Genomic DNA, 23,195 nt, shown 5'->3' with positions numbered 1-23,195 from the left:
TTGTAATACTGGCTTGAAACAGGACTTGCACAACATTGTATTTTTGTTTAATGATTTCTTTGCATTCTTTCTAACTTATCTGCCTGCGGCACAAAAGCTCTGCAAAAACAACCAACTGCCTCAGCCAGCGTTAATATTTGCTTCTACCAAGCACAGCACTGGGTCCACTGGACAGTGCATACGTCAGCCTAATCGTCATTAGCCTTGCAAATTCATCCAACAGACCTGCATGGGAGCACACCAGAAAGAAACAAAGCCGTACTGCGTTTTAGGCATTCTGCTGGAATGCCAAAGCCTGGAAATGTACTCCGTAGCCCTTGGGGCAGAAGCCTTTCACAACACTTCTGCTTTGCTATGCATGTCAAACCCAAGTGACCCACATTAGGTTGAGCGTGCTTCAACACAAAATAAAATGCTGAATACCTCTCTTTATCTACAATCAGGCCTGCATGGAGGGCAGTCCCATTGGCTCTTTGTGATTGGATTGTGGTATGCAGATCCTGATCATAACATTCTTTATAAAAAGAGCAGGAGGACTCTGACATTTACTGTATACTGAATATAAATGGGTTGGGTGTTTTTTACAACTTTAAAATGTCTGAAATCATTTCAGATTTCTATTGTTTAGATTCGGACCTAGAGAATGAGTTTAGCCAGGAAATGCCAATTACGGATCTGTCTGACTTCTGAACAGCCTGTTGTCCCTTCATTTACACCGGATAGGGTAGGAAACAGAGACTGGATTCTATCTAAAAGACGGCTACAAAGAGGCCATAAACAGGGTTCCAAATGAATCCAGGTCGAAGTATATCTGTTGAAAATGAAAATAAAAAATCAGCCAGGTAAAATAATCCCTGAATTAACCGATTTATTTATTTTTAATTTATAGATTGTATTGCTATTTATTTAAATATACTCGTGGTATAAACAGAATACTGAATGACACTGGTATACAGATTTTATTCGCTGCAGGAGGATGTCCCAGTAAACCACGAGCCCGATGAACGATCAATCAGCATGCTCTATAACTTTAGGATATAATTTCAGAGGAATTAATATATTGTAAAATATGGTGCAGTATTACAAAAGATAAACATTTGAATATTCAAATCCTTTCCAAGCACTAATTGAAATGCAAACACCTTGTTCACGGGGGACACGACAGAAGGTATACTGCTGTTTAAAATCTCCCCATCTAGAATACAGTGAGGTTTTAAAACAGCAGGAATTCCAGTAGCCATCCTAGACAAAACATCCCTGTGTAATAAAACACACTGCAATGTTTTGAAAGCACCCTGTCAGAAAGCAGCAAGGCTTTGATTGCGATTCTCCCCAACACTGATCACAGAGAGACGTATCATTTCCACAGTAGTGGCTGCAATAGATTCTTGTCGGCACTCTGGTTATTATTATTATTATTATTATTATTATTTATTTCTTAGCAGACGCCCTTATCCAGGGTGACTTATAATTGTTACAAGGTATCACATTATACATTATTTTACATTATACAGATATCACATTATTTTTACATACAATTACCCTTTTATACAGTTGGGTTTTTACTGGAGCAATCTAGGTAAAGTACCTTGCTCAAGGGTACAACAGCAGTGTCCCCCACTGGGGATTGAACCCACGACCCTCCGGTCAAGAGTCCAGAGCCCTAACCACTACTCCACACTGCTATGGTTTGTACCATGGTTGCATCAAATGGAGGTTGCCTGAAGTGACAGAAGTAGTTCCTTCCCTTTCACTGAAATGAAGGCCCTGCTTCCTGTGTGTGCAGGCAGGGAGAACTGCTCTAGGCTAAAATGCTTGTTTGTTCTCTCCAGTACCCTGGCATTCACATACACAGGTAGAGATAACTGCGTGGAGTGTTATGTAGAACTGCTTGCATTAGAAAAGTGAGAATGTGTGGTTAGTTTTTTGCTGGATGAAACAGCCTCGGAAGGTTGTAATGAACAGCAATCAAACCACCTACTTAAGGGCAGGTGAATACCACAAACCCCACGGGTGTCGGCACTACAGTTTCACAAGCTGTGAATCTCATGGGTCCTGCTGCAGAGGAGATGCCAGCAGGGAAGCCTTCCCAGGCTCCACTTGTGAAAGACTGATGAGCTCCTGTGCCACAGAGCGGATAGCATTAACAGGTACGAGCACAAGAGCGTTATTAAATGGGCAAATAAGGTGTGGAAGCCCCCTGGCATTTGTGTAGATCACAGTACATATTTTGGCTCAGGGCTAAAATGCTGGATCCAGGCAAGATTCCCAGGGCAGAAACCCTGCTGAGACCAAGGAATACAAAAAGACATGGTTCAGAGGTTTTATTTTTCATCAACAGACTTAAATGGGTGCAAAAACACTACCTACTATCGACTCAATGTATTTTTATAAAAGTTATCTCATACCATCCATAAGGCTGGCCCATGCTGCCATCAGTGAGAAACTACTATGTAAGCGCAAATAATTATAACATGTATGAGGTGTTAATCAAATCCTAAAATATGCCTTTTATTGCATAAACAAACTGCATAATTTCCCCAAATTATCTTTTTTTCTTCAGGAAACAATAACTCCCATGTTAGATTCTCTAACTGCTTCCTTCAAATCTTCAGTTACTGTAGCACTATTTTTATTTTATTTTTAAAGACAAATGCCAATAAAATGAACAACCTTTTTTACTTAGTTTTGATTTAAATATTCTTGCCCTTATGTCTTTATTATTAAATGGTTGGTGCTTTGTAGAAGGCTTATAAAGACAACGCCTATCACTAGACTACAAGTACTGCTCACTGTATTAACAAGAGGCCCTGAAAAAAACACATTTTAGTCAGATTGAGAGCAATCACAGGTGATTAAAAGCACAGATGTGCCTGTGATCATATCAGACACAATAACTGTCAACTGTCAACAGAAAGTGGAGCGCAATGGAAGATACTGCAATAGGAAGACAACTCACAAAGGTGGGTTCTAAAAGTGTGGCAGAACCCCCCCGAAAACACTTTCTTTATACAATGACAGGAGACAGCAAATGTACAAAACAGATGACCTATATCTCTCTGTTGACATTGAAAATCCCAAAGCTCAATGTGCTCAGAAACAATCGCTATGCTTTAACGCAGTCAGTGGCAATCCCTAAATCTTCTACTAGTGATCAACATACTGCAAACATTTCCAGTAAAAGCCTAGACAAGTGCATACTCAGCGACGGTGCACTAAAAAATTTAACAACGTCATCCTATTAAAACTTAGCATTAAATCATCAATCCTAATAGCCACTCTGGAATGAAAGCAGTGTACTGTAGGCACATGTCAACTCCTATTATCACTTATGGTTGTTATCAACAAGAGAAAACAGAAGGCACCTATTGTGAAGGGAAAACATATATAATGGCATGCTAATCTCAAAGCTGCTTGGCAAGGGGAAATTTGTCACAAGAGAAAGGGATGATGCCAGCGTTGTTTGCCATCAAATCCAGATTCAACAGTTCAACAGCATGGACAGCAATGAAACATACAAGGTTATTACAGTATAAAGCTGCATCCGGCCACTTTGAGCTGTTTCTGTGGAAAAAAACTAAACTGGAGGATAATGTGCTCCTTTTTAATGTTACCCCCATAGTGGAAATTAGATATCATTCCGATATTTGATACTACAATTACAGTACAGTCAAAGCTATGTTTTTAAAAACAAAACTGTTTTTTAATATCACATAACTGTACTGTATGTGGCAATTTGGTGGTCCTAGTTACCTTGGCAACTCTACTCTGTACAGTCAGCATTTCACTGAACACAGGAGCGTTTACTTATTAGCATCTGAAACATAAACAGCTAAAGTCAATCAGTCTGTTTAATAAGGCATTTATGAATACAATCAATGTGACAAGCCAACTGAAAAACAAAGAAAAAAAGGCATTTTAAAGATTATATATACACACCACATAGTGTGCATTACCTAATCTCATGTGTTCCTGGGTTTTTCAACATCACTTTATTCGCTTATTTAGGAATTCAAGGAAGCCTAATATGAAGACAGCTTAAGTCAGCCCTAAGCGTTGTGTTTCTAGTAATAAATGAATTACTAAACACTTGTGTTTGACACAAAACCTTATTATACAAAAAAAGATCAACAGTGAGTACGGTAGCAAAATACAAACGATTTTAAAGAAAGTTAAGCTGGTGAAATGTCAATATATAAAACTCTAGGAGACTGATGGTGGGCTGTTTGTGTCAGGCTGAAGTGTAATAAAGTAATGCATTCTACTTTATAGTACCTTGTATAACAAAGTTCAAAATGCGTACTCTTAGTGCTACTGACGAACAATCATTTACGAACGCAGTACATTCCTTGGCTATAAGTTGCAATGTTACACATGTTCACAGCACCATAAATATTTAAAGGGCAATGGTTTAATAGAGGCGTACAGTGCTTCATACTACGGTACATGTTTCATTCAAAACATTTGTGAATGCAAAACAGGGCGAGGAATAAGCCCTGCTTTCTGAACAGGGTAGTTAAAGACACAAGAACATTTTATTCCGCCATGCAAAATTGAGACACTGCAATTTAAGTCTATCCCCGCCCCCATCTTTTCAAAGGAAATGCAAGGTTCTTGACAATTACCTATGGTATATATATAAAATTGCCTATTGAGAAAACTGTGTTCATCCATGCATTGCAGTTCTGATGGCACAGAGAAAAGTAACTGAACCAAATTCTAGAAACTGAAAAGCAGTTTCACAGTGCAACAGCATCAGATTTCAACCACAAAAACTGTATCTGTACCCTGCAAATGACTACCTCTAATTCAGCCATGACATGTGAGGAATTGATGCTATTTTGAAATGGGGGGGCGATGTGGAGCCCACATATTTGGTGTTAATGGAGCCAATAGCAGAATATAAGAGATGTTTTAGATTACAAAATACAAACCACAATAAAAAAAGACAGTCAGGCGTAATCATTACTATTGTATTTTTTAAATTTAAAAACAAGAAACTGTGCATTTCTTATTGTCTAATAACAGTGTGTCCTTTTTCTCTCTGGACACAAGAGTGTTATTACTGACCTAACGAAACATAAAATTGAAGTGGGTGCTTTAGGATACAATTACACAGGGTGACAACTAACTCATCAAGCTGGCTCTGGCATTAACATTTTATAACTGGCCATTTAAAAAAATAATAATAATACAGTCCCTCAATTATGATGATCTAAAACATCCAAAAGGTCTGTGGTCCAGGCATTTACAATTTGATTTCCATCACATCAGCATACTAAAACACAAGTGCTCTATTCAACTGAACTAAATACCACCACAGTTTAGATAATATAAGGCCCTTTGTATACCAAATTTATGAAATAAGGGGTTGGACGGTGCATTAAACTAGTGATAAGTGTATCATTTCCTGTGGTGGTGGTGATGGACTAATTGCTTAACTTAGAACACTATTATTTGTCAGACTACATGGTGATCGGTAGGTGATCTGGTGGATCATCATTAACAGGACAGTATTCCACTACCGAACAACAAGTCAGATTACAGCAGGACAAACCATAGTATACATATTATCCTATAATAGGTCAAAGACATCTACATGTGACCTCCTTTTCACACTGCGGTCTCATATGAACATTTCTGCAAACTGTCCCATTCCAATGCACAGCAAAGGAAACCAGAACAGGGACAGAATGGGGTTATGCGTCACAGTGTGGAAGCTGAGGAACAAACAGAACTATTCCTTTCTAATAATGAGGATAGAACGATATGGTTAGGACTGACGTGGGCATTTCAGAAACATATCTTACTTTAACACAAACATGGGCTATAACAAAATAACCAAACAGAATGGAGTGATCATTTTGAGTGATCAACAAAGTAACAATTAAAAGTAATATAAAAAATGTTACAATGATACTCATCCCAGAAAGGAACAGAAACTATTACTGGGGTGACATTTGTGACTTGCATTTGACCAGTTGAGCTGGTTTATGTGAGATGTATTACTGTATGACAGTTCACTGTATGAAAGCCAGACTAACCTGCTGAGCAACATGTAGACATTTTGGGGCGAAAGGAGATTAACATTTCGATTTTCAGACTATCAGGGTCCCACTATACCCTGCTCTGCACTCAACGTGAGGTGGTAGGTGCACTGGATTTATTATCTTTCTTATGCTAATGTTGCAACTTTGCCTATAATGGCATTTTAATGCATTGTGTTGTGATTCTACAGCATGTGTTTCAAATTGACTGAAGTAATGTTACCAACATGAGTATCTTCTGTTAAGAGTTGGTCTGTATACCAGTGACTACGAACCTGAAATTATATATATTTCACAATTCTGTTGTTATTGACAGACTACAGCAGATCTCCATTCAGTTTCATTTTCCCCATAAACCTAAAGTAACTGGAAAATAGAATTACATACAGGAAGCAAATGTGCTAAGTAAAATTATTGTTACTCTTTAATGATTCAGAATGACTTTTACATACATAATTAACTACAGTTTGTGTGTAGTTCATTTAACAGTAAAAAAAAAAAAGACAACCATGTTCATTACAAAATAACACTTACTGATACTGCACACCAAAATCATGAACGTCTGCTTGTCTATTTTTTACATCAATTCCTCAGTACGAGTATCAACGCAACACCGAGCAAATGCAAAACCCAAGACAAACGAAAATTCAAACCTCACCAATCCCTCCCTAAAAAATACAAACAGTGCTTTTTTTTGTTGTTGTTGTTGAAGTATACAATATAGATGCGTACTAAATCTTTGAGAGATACAAGTAAGGAATAAAGCATTTCATAATTCAGCCGTGTTTGTCGCGACTCTGAAATAAAATAATCGTGCTCAGACAGGATCTACTTCACCATTACTACTTCTAAAGCCAATTAGCATTCAGAGCCGATATACTCGATCACCGATCAAACAATTAACACGAACGTAATGAAGAAGAAAAAACACTTACCTGTTAAACATGCAGGCCCCAAACACTTCAGTATTGCCCTACAGAACCTTTACAAATGAAAAATGCAGTAGAGAGGAAAACGAGGGCAGTCACTGGAAGTAATCTATAATGTAGAAAGGGCTCGGAAGCCAGCAACGCCGGACTATGAAAATGACAACATAAGCCCAACAAACCCAAGGCCCGGATATATAGTGAAGTTAAGGGGGGGGGGGGTGTTGTGAAATTTTTTTTTTCCTTTTTGATTGCCAAATATCACGAATTAACGAGGTAAGGGCTTAATTAGGGTTTCGAGAAAGGTGCTAATTCGGTTCGATTGCCATGGGGCCCGTGATGAAGTTGTCATTCCAGCCTTGTTGAGACGATCGCCGTTGTTTATCCAGGCGAAGCTCCTCTCCGTAGCTGCGCTCCGACCGATCTGTTTGCTGCGAATCCCTCAGAGCCTCACTCCAGCGAGGGCCGCTTCACGACACTTTCCGACAATAACGCGGGTTGGTGATGATTGCAGGCAATGATGGCCGATCTTATTTAGCTTTTTCCTAAGCAAGACGTATCTTGCCTGCTAGTGGTCGTTCGTTGTAGTTTCATCATGACACAACTTTTTCTTCACAAAGCCTATAGTACCTTTCTCTGTCTATATATAATGATTTACAAAACTATCATTTTTATAACTTAAATAATAATAATAATAATAATAATAATAATAATAATAAAAAATCTGGCCTACTACATAGCTTGCGCACTTCAGAATCCTGCCAAGCATAAAGATGATTTTAAAAAGGCATTAAACAAAAAAAACTTGACAGTATCGCCAATATTTGTTTTTCATGGCTGCCTTGATTTAAATTTATAAGAAAACAAAACAAAACAAAACAAAAACTTGTAATTGTGATCAGTGAGTATTGTACGCACAAATAAAAACATTTTGAAGTACCATTGAACTTACTTTGTATGTATTTTGAGAGTGGACAATTATATTTGATACCAAAATATTTAAAATAGAGGATCTGAGTGGGGTAGGCAACAAACTAACCTGTCTCAATACTTTAAACATCGTCTTCATTGTGAGTACTGTATTTTAAATAGTTGTTCATTTATATTAATATTTCTTTCTTAATAAACAGTAATTTCACATTCATGAAATAGGCCCTGAATTCCAAGCAACATTTACTAAGTTACTTCAGACAAGTTATGACTAAACATAACGTCTATCATTGTGTTGATCTTGATTTCCATTTGAGACAATCATGTTTATTTTTGGTTTCAAAAAGAAATTCAAGTGAGTTTGCTGACTCCTCCTCGTTCACATGAGACACTGTAAACATCCGGGAATTTTCACAGTGCCATTAACACAACAACATTCTCTGCTGTGCTCCGTTTGGGCAGGCAAAATGGCGTCGGCAGGAGTACTTACCGAGACCAAGAAAATCACAGAATTACGTGTTATCGACCTCAAAACTGAGCTGAAACGGAGAAATTTAGATGTCACAGGAGTCAAAAACGTTTTGGTGGCGAGACTTAAACAGGTGCGTTGGTTACTAAACACTAAAACTGTGTTTTTTTATATATATAACATTCGCAACCACGAACCATGCAAGAAGGTATTTTCCGTGAAGGCCCAAGTCGCTTCTACGTGTGTGTTTTGGGGGAATATTGGGAATTGTTATTGTTTCCATAATTAAATTAGTAGTGTATGGTTTGGAATGCAATTAAATGCTGGATTAATGGTATATATTATGCAGTATATAAAATGTTATGCACTTAACATCTCGTGAGAGTGATGTGTTATGTGAGACTTTTATTTCTCACAAATGATACTTGCAGAGGTCGTTACATTATTAATTGTTAAAAAGTGAAATACTATGGTACTGGAAATGTAGAACATCGTGCATTCAAACTGGAGAATACGTTAGAGGTTTCTTGTACTAGGCCTAATATTATTTGGAACATGGCTGCTGCAGAAGTGGCAGCAGAGCGTGGAGGTAAATGGATACATTTGTTTTTAGAATACAGTGCATTTTTAAACACTGTTTAGTGTGTAAGTTATGCTACTGAATCAGGTGTTGGTTGCGTAATTTAGGAATGCAGTGCGAGTGGAAACGCATGTTTGATAGGATTTATTTATCCTGTTTGTCGAAACTGGTCAATTTGTACATAATATACATTGAGTTTTACAGCCTAATAGTACATGGTGCACACAACTCGTTAGTGGTGTTTTGTTTATTTATCCTAAAGTGTTGATTTGGTTCAGGGGTTCAGAATCCCATACATTATATCGTCAATTCAGGTTATGCATGCAAACTTTTTTCCCTTACAGTTTTGAGTTTATACTGTGAATAATTAAGGTCTGAGTCAAACTGTGCATTGGGTTTTTGTCCCGATCGTGCCACATTTGTAACACATTTGCAAAGCTCTTGGTGGGTACTGGTCAGCTGCTGTTAAAACACGATTGGGTCAAAGGCTATGTATTGATAGTTAAAGGTCGGTATATATATATATATATATAGCTTAATGGAACATTTTAAGCCAGCAAACTTTGATAAGTAGCACAATTGTAGTAAAGTGATTGTTGGATATTCGGTACACGACTGTATTCCAACCCTTTTAACGCTTTTCTTTCAGGCCATTGAAAAGGAAGGCGGAGACACAGATAACATAGAAATTACATTATCTTCAGACACCCCAACAAAGAGAACTCCGAAAGCCAAAGGTAATTACATTGGTCTGTACAGGTATTGCTATGCATATTTTGAAAATGTCAGTGTTTCTTGAAATTGTATTTTTTTTTTTAATTGGTTAAAAGTAATTGCTTAATAGAACTGTGTTTTTATGTAGGCAAAAAGCAGGATGCTGATGCAGATGCCACAATGGAAGAAGAATCTTTTAGCAAGGTAAGCTTGTGCACGATTTTGAATGTGCTTGGCAATATACACAGTATTAACAAATTGGTTTCTACTTTTATTAAGACCAAGGATGTTGCAGTAACCTGACTGCTCCTTTAGGCTACATAGGTTCAGGTGCCAGACGGAGACCAGTCTAGCTTAACTGTCGTATCAAGGGTTTCAGTAGTTTAGCAACATCCACTGCTTAATCAGTTGGGGCTGAAATACACAATTTAGCACTCTAAATTTATAAAATAAAGACCCAAAAAGAAACAGGTACCAGAACTTGTGTTTTAATGTACAATTACTAGCTGTAATGTATTAATTGTAAAAGGCATTTGGTTACTTAGTGTAACCAAAATTGGATTGAAACCAAATAAGTTTGGTTTTAAACCTTTTGCCTTAGTGTTTATAATCTGATCCATGTATATACATTCCAAGAGGTATATGCAAGATTTAAAATAGCAGGGAATTGTAAGTTAACAGGAGGGGGTCCAGACAGGTCTTTGTGAAGCTCTGTAAGGCTAAGGCAACCTCATTTTTGCTGTTGAATCTGTGGCTCAAGTTACTTTTTTTTTTTGTAATTGTTTGGGCAGGTAATTCAGCATATATATAATATTTCAGTATATTCTGATTATGTAAAACCCTACTCTTGTGTGGGAATAAGTGTTTTTTTTTATTATTTTTTTTGATCAATGCTCATTTATAGTAGTATTAGACCAATATGGTCAGTGGTGAAACATACAGGGATGCCATCAGCGGTATAGTATGCTTTAATAATATCTTCAAGTAAAATATTTATTTTAGGATTTTGCATACTTTTTTAAATAATAGTCATGTTGATATGAACATGAAACTCACCAGTGCAATGCTAATCATACCTCTAATGTCAAAAAACATCGGCAGGCTTTTTATTTAAATTTTTACACAGTTCTGTGTATGCAGCAGCATTACCAAAATTAGTGAATTCGTATTGTATGACAGATAATCAACAATCGTTTTTTTCTTCCTTGCATTGTCTTAGCCACAGAGACAGAAGAAAGGGAATAGTTTGTGTTTTTCCATTACCTCTCATGACAATAGCTGGGTATTTTATGAAAATAGCCATGGATTTTTCCTGGCTCCCAGCTCTCCTCTACATCCCTGCTTTCCAGTACATTCCAAATAAATAACTTTGACACAACACACAGGGTATACAAGTGTCTAGGCTTATGTGATTTTGTAGGGATGTTCAAGCAAGAGTGCCTGCTATTCGACTAAGTATTCCATTCGCTAGCCTGGTCTGTTGCAATGCTACATGAGAAGTTGGGGAAGAGTCAAGATTTAAGTTTGAGTATGCTCTACACACATGTCTTTTACAATTGAATGAAACACAGTGCTAACAACACATTGGAGCATAGTTCTTCAGGGCCTATATTACATCGCCCTTCTTAGAGTTGTGACGGAGCTAGACTTGTAAAGTGCTCTGGCTGCTGCATCATCGAAACTTGATTCTGTTCAGTCAGACTTTCTTGTGATTTAATCACTTTTTGTGGTGTTTTGGAGGTGGAGGGGTTTTCTTGATTCCATATATCAATGTGTGGGATCACCTTGGGCTCTTGGCAGGTGCCCCATGCCTCTGATGCATCTGTTCTGCACCCCACTGACAATGGATTTACTGTTGACTGATGGAGAAGCATGGCTTATGCTTTGGATAGGCTAGGGGGTTATATAGGTCAGCTGGATCATTTGTTTGGCGCGTCTCACTTTTTTTTTTGTCTAATATAGGATATGATTTGGCAAAGAAGCTTTTATGAATGTTTTCCTTGTTGGTAGTTACAGGAAAATACTGAACTATATGGGTCATCTTATAACATTGGTGCTTTGATGGTAAAAGTAAGTTTAAATAATGTCTTGTTTGTCTATGCAGGAGGCAGAGAGTCTAGATCAGAATGGTAGTGATGACCCAAAAGACCTAGAAGATTCAGGAGACGGTGAAGATGAAAATGTCAATTCTTCCTTTGAGATACTTGAAAGTAATCCGGATTCTGATGCTTCTGAATCTAAAGTAGAGATGGAATACCTGGTTAAGGTAATTGAAGAACATGTAAAAACAATTTACTTTTTCAATCCAATAAACTTTCCTGTTTTGAATACACAAGTTTTGATTCTTATTCAGGAAGTGGATGAAGAAGAGTCTAGGGAATTGCTTTCGGACAACGATGGCCATGTCATTACAGATGTAAGTTTGTATGTGGTGGTGGGAGCAACTGTGTGACTGATACATTATTGAAGCACACAGATCTGCACAATATTGGATTCAGGTTTAAAGGATGCAAGAATCACAATGAACATTGAGTGTTTGTCTGCTGTGTCTGTATGAAGATTTGTTTTTTTTTGTGAGGTAGATGGCTATTTAATACAGTAGGCCAAAATGTTGACGTGTCATGGCTGAAAGAAGCAATCCTGTTTAAAAAAAAAACATGCATTTTTAGATGTTTCCCAAGTTCTTAGGACCTGAAAATGTTCACACCACAATATGTCTGAAATTTCTGGGATTGACTGTGACCATATTTACTTAGTCATTTTTTGTTGTTTGTTTGATAGGATAGATTTGAAACATGTGATAAATACATTTTAATTGTTAGTCGTTCATTTTTTTTGCTCCAGGCCTTTTAAATAACATTATTTATGCAACTAACTCTGAAACTGAAAAACAATATTAACATGACTGTTCATTTGATTGTTGGCAAGTAGACTTATGCATTCTTTTTTTTATATATAATTTAGGAAGCGGAAGATGAAGACAATGAAAAAGGTAAGTGTTGTACATTAATTTTAGCAGGTAATCAAATAACTCAAGGTTGGAAAACCATTATGCATTGCCTAACAGCCGCCTTTTAGTTAGTGCCTTTCTTATGGCACTACATAAAACATCTCCCATGTTTCAACTGGTTACTGCCACCCAGGAGTGTATACGTATCAGTTCCTGTGGTGGATGTTATAATGTTAAACTTGGGGATTTGCTATGATCTAAAGGAGGAAAATAATGGAGGTAAAGTTTGTGACACACTAACTGAAACGATGCACATCACAGACTACATCTGAAATGAGGAATGACAGTTGTGGCTCAAATGCTTTTGGTAAAACTCCTCGTTTTCATCCACAACCAGAGAAACCTGGTCCTGCTATTCAATCTGAGGGGGAAATGTAATGACTGAATTAGAAGAATCATCTGTGTGCATACATCTTTTCATGAAGTTGCAACTGTTTGCCATCTTGGATCCAGATGATCAGAGAGACCCAGCTCAAGTTCAGCAAAGTGTTCAGGACTACAAGGGACATACAACTGAGAGTGTTCTGAAAATGATTTGGAGACTTCAGGGACGCAACAGGAAAATCGATCCACCAAATTAAACTTGTGTTGCTTACAGCAGTTGTTATATTCAAGGATGTGGACATGGAAGGGCTTTGGACAAAGTACTTTTGTAGATGGCTGAACTATGTAAATCTCTTGAAAATGTATATAATGAAGGGAGAGGCTGAAAGTAAAATGAGGAGATGGCCATAATCTGAACTTGAAAAATGTGATTTATGGACACACATACAGAAGCAATTGGAAAGTTAACAGATGATGGAAGCGGAGTCCATTAAAATCCTAAAGATGGTTTTAGGATTTTTCTGAGAGGAGATTTTTCTTTTAAAAAGAAAAGAACTGAAGACATTGGGATAAGGATGGATCTATCATTCTAAGATTTGACCAACTCTATCTCCTGGTGAACTGGTTGTGCTTATACATCGGTTTCAGCAGTATTGATGATGACATTGAAGGTATTTGGTTAAAAGAAACACCAGGAAGATTCTGTTGAAATCCACCCGTTTCAATGAGGAATGTTTGTATTGTACACCTTTTGTGGTTTTCTAACTTTCAATGAGAGCTAATACTAAACTTGCTTTCTATTCTACTTTTTTAGGTCGCTTAGCTCATAACTGTAATGTTAAACCTATGTTTTGCCATGTTTATCCTTGTTAAATCCCTCAGATATAACAGATACTGATGATGGTTCTTATGAAAAATCTAAACATCTGCCTTCAGAAGAAAGCCTTGCTGAGGCTGAACAAGCAGCTCAGGCTGAAAGGGAAGCCACTGCATCTGGAAAAGAAGCAGAGGATGATAACATATCTGTCACAATCCAGGCAGAAGATGCCATCACTTTGGATTTAGATGGCGATGACCTCTTGGATACAGGTAAAAATGTGAAACTTCCAGATTCAGAGGCAAGTAAGGCCCATGACGAGCCCAGTGCCTCTGCCCAGATGAGTGAGGAGCAAGGCAAGGATGTGGATGCCAAAGAGAAGCATAAAGATGGTAAGAAAGATGACGGATTGAAGGCTGAACCTCCCAAGAAGGAAACCAGAGAGGGCTCAAAGAAAGCTGAATTGGGAGATAAAGAAAAGGATTCTGTGAAGAAAGGCCCCTCATCTACTGGGGCATCAAGTCAAGCAAAGAGGTTTGTTTTTCTATGTCAGTACTTTACGATACCAAGTTCCAGCATTCACTAAGATCTCTGAATTTGTGGGTAGCCTCAAGATTTTTATTTTTTTTATTTTTTATTGTACCTAACGATCCAGCCTTTTGTTTTAATCCTATTTTTGACCACCATAGAAGTAACTATAAGGCATGAAAGCGTCACAAAACCTGCTTTTTATTTATTTTCAAGTTGTCAGCACTTTGTATTGCCTCCCCCCTCCCCCACCCCCATATTAACATGGGTAGAATAAACCCTGTGATGTCACTGAATGGCAAAATCGTATGAAAATTCAAAATGAAGTCAAACCCTACTCCTGAGCTGTGGAGAAGATTGCCATGTCCACTGAATAGAATTGGCAGAAAATCTAGATCTTCAATCATCTTTGGAAAAGCGGTGAAAGAATCCATTATGGAACAGTTCAAGTACAAGCCATGGCAGTCCTGTATTTGTACAGTACAAATGCAAACTTGCTTTATCAGGAACTTTTGTTTAATGGGATTTTGATGTGTAGATTATGCTGTGGGTGTTTTTATTAATTTTGCTTTTTTTGTTGCAATGTGTTGTATTTGTAGTTCTACAAAGGACAATAAAGATGGCAAGGCAACTACAAAGGATGAAAAAGGTAATGGTTTTTTTTTTTTTTTTTTTTTTTTGGCACTCCAGTTGGTAATAGATGAAATGTGCAGTGGCAAACTCGGCTCCTCCAAATAAACTTTATTCACTGTACAAGGCAAATACAGTACACCCTTCTTTTCATTATAACAAATCTTCAGCTATAATGAACCTGGCCCCTGTACCCCCAAATATAAAAAACAAAAAATGTTAATATAAACACTCACTGTCAACATCCTGATCTGTACGCATGGGATGCCACCTCCACAGTGACGTCAACTCTTTTGTCTTAAGAAGCACAAGCTGTCTAACTGCCTCTGAAACGAAAACTATTTTATGTTGCAACAAAGCTGGAAACTATATTGATCGTTTGAAAAAAGAAGTAACACAGGCTTATCTCTGTCATGAACATAGGTTGCCAAAAAGCACTCTTGGCTTGTTCAGAAACCATGCGGCAAAGCAAAATTGATTGAAGAAAAAAAACAACGAAAAAAACTTGAGTATCTGAACTTTTCATGTCAGGTTGATTTGGAATAAAAGCAGAGTGTTGGATTCTTGAATGTTGGATTAAGATTAGGTGCACTTTGAAACAATTCATGTTTTGAATTTGAATAAAAATTTAAATTTACTTCGGGATTTTTGCTTTTTGTACTGCGTTTTAATTATTTAACGAATTGGATAAAGCAAAGGCAGAATACTGCATACATGAGGTGAACAGGTACATGTAATTCTACTTTTATTCACAATATCATCTCATTAATTTTCACAATAGTTTATCGTTCATTTTGATTGTCCTTTTGCTATAACAAACCCCTTGATATAATGAACAAAAGATTTGGACTCCAACAGGTTAGTTATAGCGAGGGTGTACTGTATAGTAGAGAGAACCCAGCAAATATCTATCCAATTATGAAGCTTGTCACTGTTCCATGGATTAAAACCTACTTTCATGGTATTTACACCTGACTGACAGCTGCAAGGGATGTATATTAACTTGCTGTTTGCTGCATGCCTCAACACATTACATTTTTGGAGTATTTGCTTTGTTCGATGAGGTTGCATTTATAGAATTAGACTTAATTATTGCATGCCTTTCCCCCACACTAGCAGGAAATGTCTACTGCTGTGTATCCAATTTTCAAAAAGAGAATGCTGCCAGTGCTAAAGCATAAGAGTCCACATTTTATATTAAGCGAGGTTATCTTTATATTGAATTCCTCTACTGTATTGTTATAACTTATTGTTCAAGAGACAAAATGCTAGAAAAATCTACTTGTCACACAAAACAAAACATTTGCTAGTAAATTTAAGTAACATACTAAGTGCACAACTATAATAAGCAATACTTTATTCAAATATAAAAATTAGCCTGTTTTTTGCACTCTTTCTTTAAGCTGAATTCAACTCTGGATGTACAGGTGTTTTTAGTTTGCATCACAGATCCGCAATTATTGCCAACTATTACTGCTGCTTTGTGGAATTCAGATTTTTCTTGACATTCTTTTAGGACTTATGTATAACCTGTCAAGTTTCTCTGCATTTTTTACTGTTTTTCTACTAAAATGCATGCAATATTTACACTAGGCTCCATCTGACTGTGCAAAGACAATGTGTATTTTGTTTTTCTATTATATACATTCTTTCCCTGCACTACTTATCACTTTTCTAATTTTGCCAAAAATGTAAATAAGTTTAAAAGATTAGTCTGTGCCTTGCCAGAGGCTCTCTTGGCAGCCATTTCTGGGTTTCTTTGTAACCAACAGAAGGTCAGCTTTTTCCACAGCTAGCCAATCAGAAGTGATAGGGGTGGTATAAATACTTTTTAAAATGTTTGGTGTAGGTGCTAGACTTCTGCAATTGAGTTTACAGAAACTTGCGTGGCTCTCTAGAAATATACCCAGAATGTTTTTCTAGCAACAGAACAAACATAGAAAAAATAAACTATTTGTCCAACAGGCAAAATGTAACGGCAATACTTGTGGTCACGGGTGTTGGGCGATATGTATTGCACACCCATGGGTTAGTATCTATCTCATTTCAGTCATTCCACCCACGTAATCACTTGTAGGGGAGGTGGCTGGATTGGTTAATTTATAAAAGTTGTAGTTTGGAAATTTTACAAACAGTAAATTAAACATTTTGTTTTGTTACAAGTAGCCAGCAATGGTGTTTTTTCCCCAGGTGTATTGTCTTAACTATCAACGTGGTGTTGTCAATTTTCATTTGGTCCCTATTTAAGTGATATTAAAAGAGTTTGACTGTTTGTATAGAAAAATAAGGTGACCTCTGATTCTTTAGGGGGTACAAGTGGCAGTGCTGGTGGAAGCAGTGGGAGCACAAGTGGCTCATCCCGCAACCTGTGGGTAAGCGGTCTTTCCTCCAACACAAAAGCAGCGGATTTAAAAAACCTCTTTGGAAAGTACGGAAAGGTACAGTGGCTTTTTTTTTAGTTATTTGATTGGTTTATACAATATTCTGAAGTGAAAATAGTTGTACTGTATGATTTATGGACCACTTGCTGTGCTTCTTTCAAGCTTTGTTCAATTGTGTTTTTAGGTTCTTAGTGCCAAAGTGGTCACCAATGCACGTAGTCCTGGAGCTAAATGCTATGGGATTGTTACAATGTCTTCTAGTGCAGAGGTTGCCAGGTGTATTTCACATATTCATCGCACTGAACTACATGGACAGCAAATTTCAGTTGAAAAGGTAAGCTTTATAAGTTAAATCATTGCAATTAGATTTGTTTAAAGTATCGATTTTCATTCTGGAAGGGGTTTGCTTACTGTTGTGTTTTGTTAGTAACATCCTTAAAATTCAAAGCAGAAAACTAAGCCTCTGAACCCACACACTAGGACCAGATAAACTGGAGAGCTTCGGCTACTGCAAGAAAAAGAAAGTATTTAACTGTATAGTCCAGAAAGTCTATACTGTTGGATGTGATTTGTTTTATTTTATTTAGTTACCAAAAATACCTTTTGTACCTTTTTTAGGTTAAAAGTGACCCATTCAAAAAAGAATCAGCAAAAAAAGAAAGTGAAGACAAAACTAGTTCAAGTAAAACATCTGGAGAGAAGAGGACAACTACCAATGTTAAATCTCAAACAAAGTAGGTTCAATCTTTTGTGGAATGATGTACAATAGGTACATGTGATGGTACAAGTTATTAAGTATTTGTTTCTTTTAAGAACACAAGTATCGTCTAAGAAAGAAGAGAAGAAGTCTGAAAAATCAGATAAGGAGAGCAAGGAGGTCACAAAGAAACAAGAAGCTAAAGATGAAAAAACTGAAACTAAATCTGGTTCTGGTCAAGCCTCTTCCAAAAAAGATGACAAGAAGCGTGGAAGTATGTATTTGTTTTGAATGCTGGGCTACATTTTGGAGAGACTGTTTAAGCAAGTATGTAAGGGGAATGTGTCAACAATTGCTCAATTTCAAACCTTTTGATATATTGATTTCATGTCATTTGTTTTGGAAAAACTGGTCTAACTCTACCCTTCACTGATCTGTGACATAATACAGTGGTTTTTGGCTTTAGGATAAAAGCAACACTTATGTTCTGTTGATCGGCATGTTTGTCGGTTATAGAACCCAGGTCTGGCAGGACACCCCTTGTCAAGGGTTTTGTGGCAAGGTTTTACAGTGCCGATTTATTGTAGTAACTGTTAATGTATAATCGTGATTGTGGGTTTTTTTTTAAGGTACCAAAAGTCCTGGCAAGATGGTGGTGATTGATCAAACTAAAGGTGATCCAGTTAATAGACAGAGACCTCCGATGAGAAGAGGACGATTTGACAAGGTACCTGCAGTTTAACCCTCAGTGTTAATTATTCCGTTGTATGGATGTACACGTTGTGTTTTACCTGCATGTAATTAATTTTTTTTCTTTTAAATAAGGTTCACCCAAATATGATGCCCAGACGAACCAGAACATTTTTTCCTCCTGAAGAGGTTTGTTACATTTATTTGTGGTAAAATCACTGTTTGTAACTAATTGACTTTAAGAAGTACGTTTTGTTACTCCTCCTGAATTTGCAAATTTGACTCTTGTAGGAATTGTAGTATTATTTGTTTGTTTAGCAGACACCTTTATCCAAGGCGACTTACAAAGACTAGGGTGTGTGAACTATGCATCAGCTGCAGAGTCACTTGCAACTACGTCTCACCCGAAAGACGGAGCACAAGGAGGTTAAGTGACTTGCTCAGGGTCACACAATGAGTCAGTGGCTGAGGTGGGATCTAGGCTAGGCTATTTTCTATATTACTGGTATTGGCTACATTTTTTTCTCTTCTCTAGGTGGCAATACTGAGAAACAAAGGGAAGTTCTTTCCAAACAACTTTAGAGGAGGGAGACAAGACATTTTGCCATTTGAAAAGATGAAGGAACAAAAGATGCGTGACCGCCTGGTACGACTGGAGCGCATTCACCGTGCGGTTGAATTACGAAGGTATTTTATATGGAGAAAAAAAAAGTATTTTCTTTTTTTAATTTGTCTTCTAGAAGTCAAAGTTTCTATGCATTTAAAAATAAATGTTCAGGAACTGAGGCACCACAATCCCTCAGTAAAAGATGATCGAGAGATGCTGTCCAACCATGCATACAACAGGGAAATGAACAAGGTTAAACTGACCAGATCTGTTTAATTCTGTCCTCAGACGACGTGAAATAGCTGAGCGAGAGCGCCGTGAGCGTGAACGGATTCAGATGCTGCGGGAGAGGGAGGAACGAGAACGCTTGCAAAGAGAACGGGAGCGGCTGGAGATCGAGAGACAGAAGCTCGAGAGGGAAAGAATGGAGCGTGAGAGGCTGGAGAGGGAAAGGATACGTATTGAACAGGTACCAACAGCAGGAACAGACAAGAGACAGCACACTTACAAACATTACACATGGCAGAGAATCCAATTTCATGAATAGCAACTGGTGCATTTTATCATTTAAATCAAGCTTCATGTTGCTCAGCGTTAGTGCAAGACATTGGTGTTATTCACATTTTAACAGTAATTTGTTTGGGAATGAAGGGCGTGGTAAATCTTGTGTCCTTTTGTAATTGCAGGAACGTCGTAAAGAGGCAGAACGTATAGCTCGGGAGCGTGAAGAACTAAGACGCCAACAGGAACAATTGCGTTATGAACAAGAAAAGAGAAACACTCTGAAAAGAGCACGAGATGTAGACCATAGGTAAGTCTGTTGTACAGAGATCTCCTGAATGCCACCTGTGTAAAAGACTTATCGTAAGGCAAGCTTGTGCAGATGTCCAATGGGAGCTATCATGTACATAACATTGAAGTCTGGGTGGCAAACTTTTTTTCTGCAAACTACAAACTTGATTGTTTTATAAACTTTTTTTTTTTTTTTTTTTTTAGGCGGGATGATCCTTACTGGAATGGTAATAAGAAGATTGAAACAGACACAGACGTCCGCTTAAATCATGGCTCTGAGTATAATCGCCAGCAGAACCGCTTTAATGACTTTAGTCATAGAGAGAGGGGCAGATACACAGAAGGCTCTTCCGTACAGCCTTCTGCATTTGAAAGGTAAGCATTCAACTGCCCCATTAACTTCTTTCCCCCCCCCCCCCCCGTACCGTCCCCCAACCCACCAAAGGAATTTGATATTTGGTAAACTTAAGCTAGCAAAGTCAAATGATTTATATTTAGTCATTCTGGAGAATTTTCACCGTAAGATTTTATTTCCAAAAAACTCTGCAGACGGGACCATTTTGAAAGTGAACAAGATGGCAAGAAGAGCCGCCCTGCTGCCCGACGAGAAAGCTCTGGGTTTGACAACAGATACACTAAGAATTATGACGCCAGAAGAACTGAGCAGCCACGAACAGAAATCCATGATACTGACCGGAGAGTGATACGGGACAGAGATGAAAGGAGAGTTGTTCCTATTCCTGAGAGGCCAGCAGGCAACAGGGGCCACCCTACAGAGAGAGGCAGAATAGCAGAAATTCCTCATGGTCGCTCCACCAGAGAGTCTGGTCCTGGAGGCTGGAAAAATGAAGTAATTGGTGAAGCCAAAGGAGATATAAGGTAGTTGTTTAAGCATTGATTGGATCTATGGGTTGAATGAAATGGAGTTTTACCCATTGCTTGCTCACCACCTTTATTTCTGATCTCAAAAGCAAGTGTTCCTGCTATGTAGTGTGAATAATAAAATAATTTAGTTGCTTTGTAAATGGTTGAGGATCTATCATGCGAGTATCATTTTAGACCCTCCATACATTACACTGTTCAATATAAAATGCATGCCATATGATCTCGATATTAGAAAAGTTTATCCCAAGTTGTAGATAGTTGTGGTAGGCTATTCTGCTACGTTAACTATAAGCTAAGGATGTTGCTTCCTGGTGAGTTTTTTTTTTTTTTCTTTTTTTATAGTGAGGTTTTTTTTTTTTTTTTTTATAGTGTTTTTTTTTTAAAATACATATATTTGACTTTCGTTATTTCAGAGCAGCTGTTCGGATGCGCCCTGAGAGATCAGGAAGAGATGGTCTTGGACCTAGTGTAAGAGGAGGAACCTCTGCTACCCGCAGCAGAGACGGTGGAAGAGGAATGGTAATTGGGGAAAGAGTAAGCAGTTCTACGTCTTTCAGACCCACTCAACAAAAGGTTAGTGTTTATTCTGTGAACTTCGTACAAAAGACTAACTTGGCAATCTTTCGTTAAACTAATTGCAATTTAAGAGGTATTTGCTTACTGAAAAGTAAGCTGTTTGAAGTGTCACTTGGAAGGTGTTCAATATTCAATGCCATACTATCTGCAATATTTAGAATATTGGATTTTACTAATTTTTCATTTAGCAAGCCAAATCAGAGTAGTAACAAGCATTCAACCACCATTGGCTTTTATGCATGGTGTATTACTTAATTGTATATAACCTTCCCAACAAGCGATTTGCCACATTTTAGGCCTGCTTTTCAGTCACGTGAACGCGCAAAGGCGCCTTAATCCGCAAATGTGAAGGGGGTTGCAGACTTAAATATGTGGCGGGCCTGGGCCAGCCCAGTAGTGTGAATGAGGTCGAAGTCTTTACATAATATCTTTCTACTCTTACTGTAATTTTGTGTTTCATTTTTTAGAATTACAGTGAAGGGAGACAGGTTGTGGTTGAACGTCATGGCCGTGACCAAGGTCCAAGAAAAGACTGGCATGGAACTGGTTCACAAGGGAGTGGCTATCAAGGTACAAGAAGAATGGGGGAAAGCCGCGGAAGCATGATGTCTCAGCACTCCAGGTACTAGAAAGAAGACTGTAGCTTTTCCAAAAACATCCAGAACAAATAAGAACTTTAATGTGTCTCTTATTTTTACAATCTTGATCAAAAGTTAATTATCTTTTATTTAATATTTTTTTCAGCCACTCTCCACCAGCAATGAACAGAATTGTACAGATCAATAATACCATGCAAGGAGGAAGTGGTTCTGGGTACAAGCCATTTAAAGGTGGAGCTCCACGGAGGTTCTAACCACTGTGCTAGTTACAGCTTTCAGGACAATGTGAGCCTGAAGTCGTCTTCATTCTGTCAAAGACTGAACATTCTTAAACAAAACACAATATTACTGTTTTTTTCTTTCTTTTGTTGCTTTTTCCAGTAGATGTTTTAATGACTGATTTGAATTTTCATACAGCACTAAGTTTTATCTAAAACTGGAATTCAACCTCTTTGGGTTTTGAATAAATTTGCTGCTGAAGATAAAGCAGGCTGTTGTATCATTTACCAGCAGTGGATACAATACAGACCTGTGTTGGTGCACATAAGGATCTTAACATCTATTGAAAACTTGTACAGCTTTAGTGTTTGTTTAGTTTTTTTTATTTATAAATTCTGACATACATTTGGTAGAAAAGACTGCTTTTTTTTGGGGGGGGGGGGGGAGGACAGGACATTACTCTTGTACTGTTAAGTGTGCTTGTGATTTATTTGACCAAAATGTATTTGAAGTAAACCTCAACAATGTGTACAGTTAATTTTGGTTTCCTTTCTACCAATCTTACTTTTTCCACTTCCATATGTGCTGCATTGTTGGGAGTGACTTTGCTGTTTTATAGGGGGTGGGAATGTGTAGGCAGAGCCGCAAGCTGTATTTGTATTTTTCTTGTGTCCACAAATGAACATTTAAAAATTCTTACAAAACCACTGTTTTTGGGAAGAGGCCTAGGGCTGAGTGGTAGTGTGGGAACCAGATCCTGCTCTTAAACCCAAT

General features: G+C 37.7%; 2 protein-coding genes across 11 annotated transcripts in view; one reads left to right on the top strand and one right to left on the bottom strand.

Annotated features, from left to right (window-relative positions):
* LOC117428242 (E3 ubiquitin-protein ligase Arkadia) overlaps positions 1-7,313 on the bottom strand; it is a 44,467-nt gene extending 37,154 nt beyond the window's left edge. For all 7 annotated transcript variants that reach the window (XM_058998778.1, XM_034902022.2, XM_058998779.1 and 4 more), the window contains exon 1: positions 6,983-7,313. The gene's annotated coding sequence lies outside the window, so the exon portion shown is untranslated. The remainder of the gene's footprint in view (positions 1-6,982) is intronic.
* An 84-nt stretch (positions 7,314-7,397) lies between these two features.
* LOC117429664 (SAFB-like transcription modulator) lies at positions 7,398-22,686 on the top strand. 4 transcript variants are annotated; one of them, XM_034049441.3, is made up of 23 exons: positions 7,398-7,470; positions 8,366-8,505; positions 9,602-9,689; positions 9,815-9,870; positions 11,771-11,932; positions 12,020-12,082; positions 12,631-12,658; positions 13,883-14,351; positions 14,945-14,994; positions 17,283-17,413; positions 17,541-17,690; positions 17,975-18,090; positions 18,170-18,327; positions 18,683-18,780; positions 18,879-18,932; positions 19,279-19,430; positions 19,639-19,819; positions 20,037-20,161; positions 20,347-20,517; positions 20,692-21,021; positions 21,441-21,600; positions 22,071-22,225; positions 22,348-22,686. In XM_034049441.3, the coding sequence occupies exons 2-23, from the start codon at positions 8,371-8,373 to the stop codon at positions 22,454-22,456; spliced, it is 3,141 nt and encodes a 1,046-aa protein (XP_033905332.3). In that variant the 5' UTR covers positions 7,398-7,470; positions 8,366-8,370; the 3' UTR covers positions 22,457-22,686. The 4 variants fall into 4 exon arrangements, with proteins under 4 accessions (XP_033905332.3, XP_058854760.1, XP_058854758.1 ...); XM_058998777.1 differs by lacking the exon at positions 8,366-8,505 and having other exon boundaries at positions 7,399-7,470; XM_058998775.1 differs by lacking the exons at positions 7,398-7,470; positions 12,020-12,082 and having other exon boundaries at positions 8,316-8,505.
* The last annotated feature ends 509 nt before the right edge of the window (positions 22,687-23,195 follow it).

Source organism: Acipenser ruthenus, chromosome 24 (assembly GCF_902713425.1).
Source record: "Acipenser ruthenus chromosome 24, fAciRut3.2 maternal haplotype, whole genome shotgun sequence".
NCBI lineage: Eukaryota > Metazoa > Chordata > Actinopteri > Acipenseriformes > Acipenseridae > Acipenser > Acipenser ruthenus.
This window is presented reverse-complemented; position numbering and strand designations above follow the sequence as displayed.

Bases quoted from the DNA above. Each gene is read 5' to 3' on its own strand.
- LOC117429664 (XM_034049441.3), top strand. From the start codon at position 8,371: ATGGCGTCGGCAGGAGTACTTACCGAGACCAAGAAAATCACAGAATTA. The intron at 11,933-12,019 runs GTAATTGAAGAA...ATTCTTATTCAG, and splicing joins AGATGGAATACCTGGTTAAG to GAAGTGGATGAAGAAGAGTC. The intron at 17,414-17,540 runs GTACAGTGGCTT...TTGTGTTTTTAG, and splicing joins TCTTTGGAAAGTACGGAAAG to GTTCTTAGTGCCAAAGTGGT.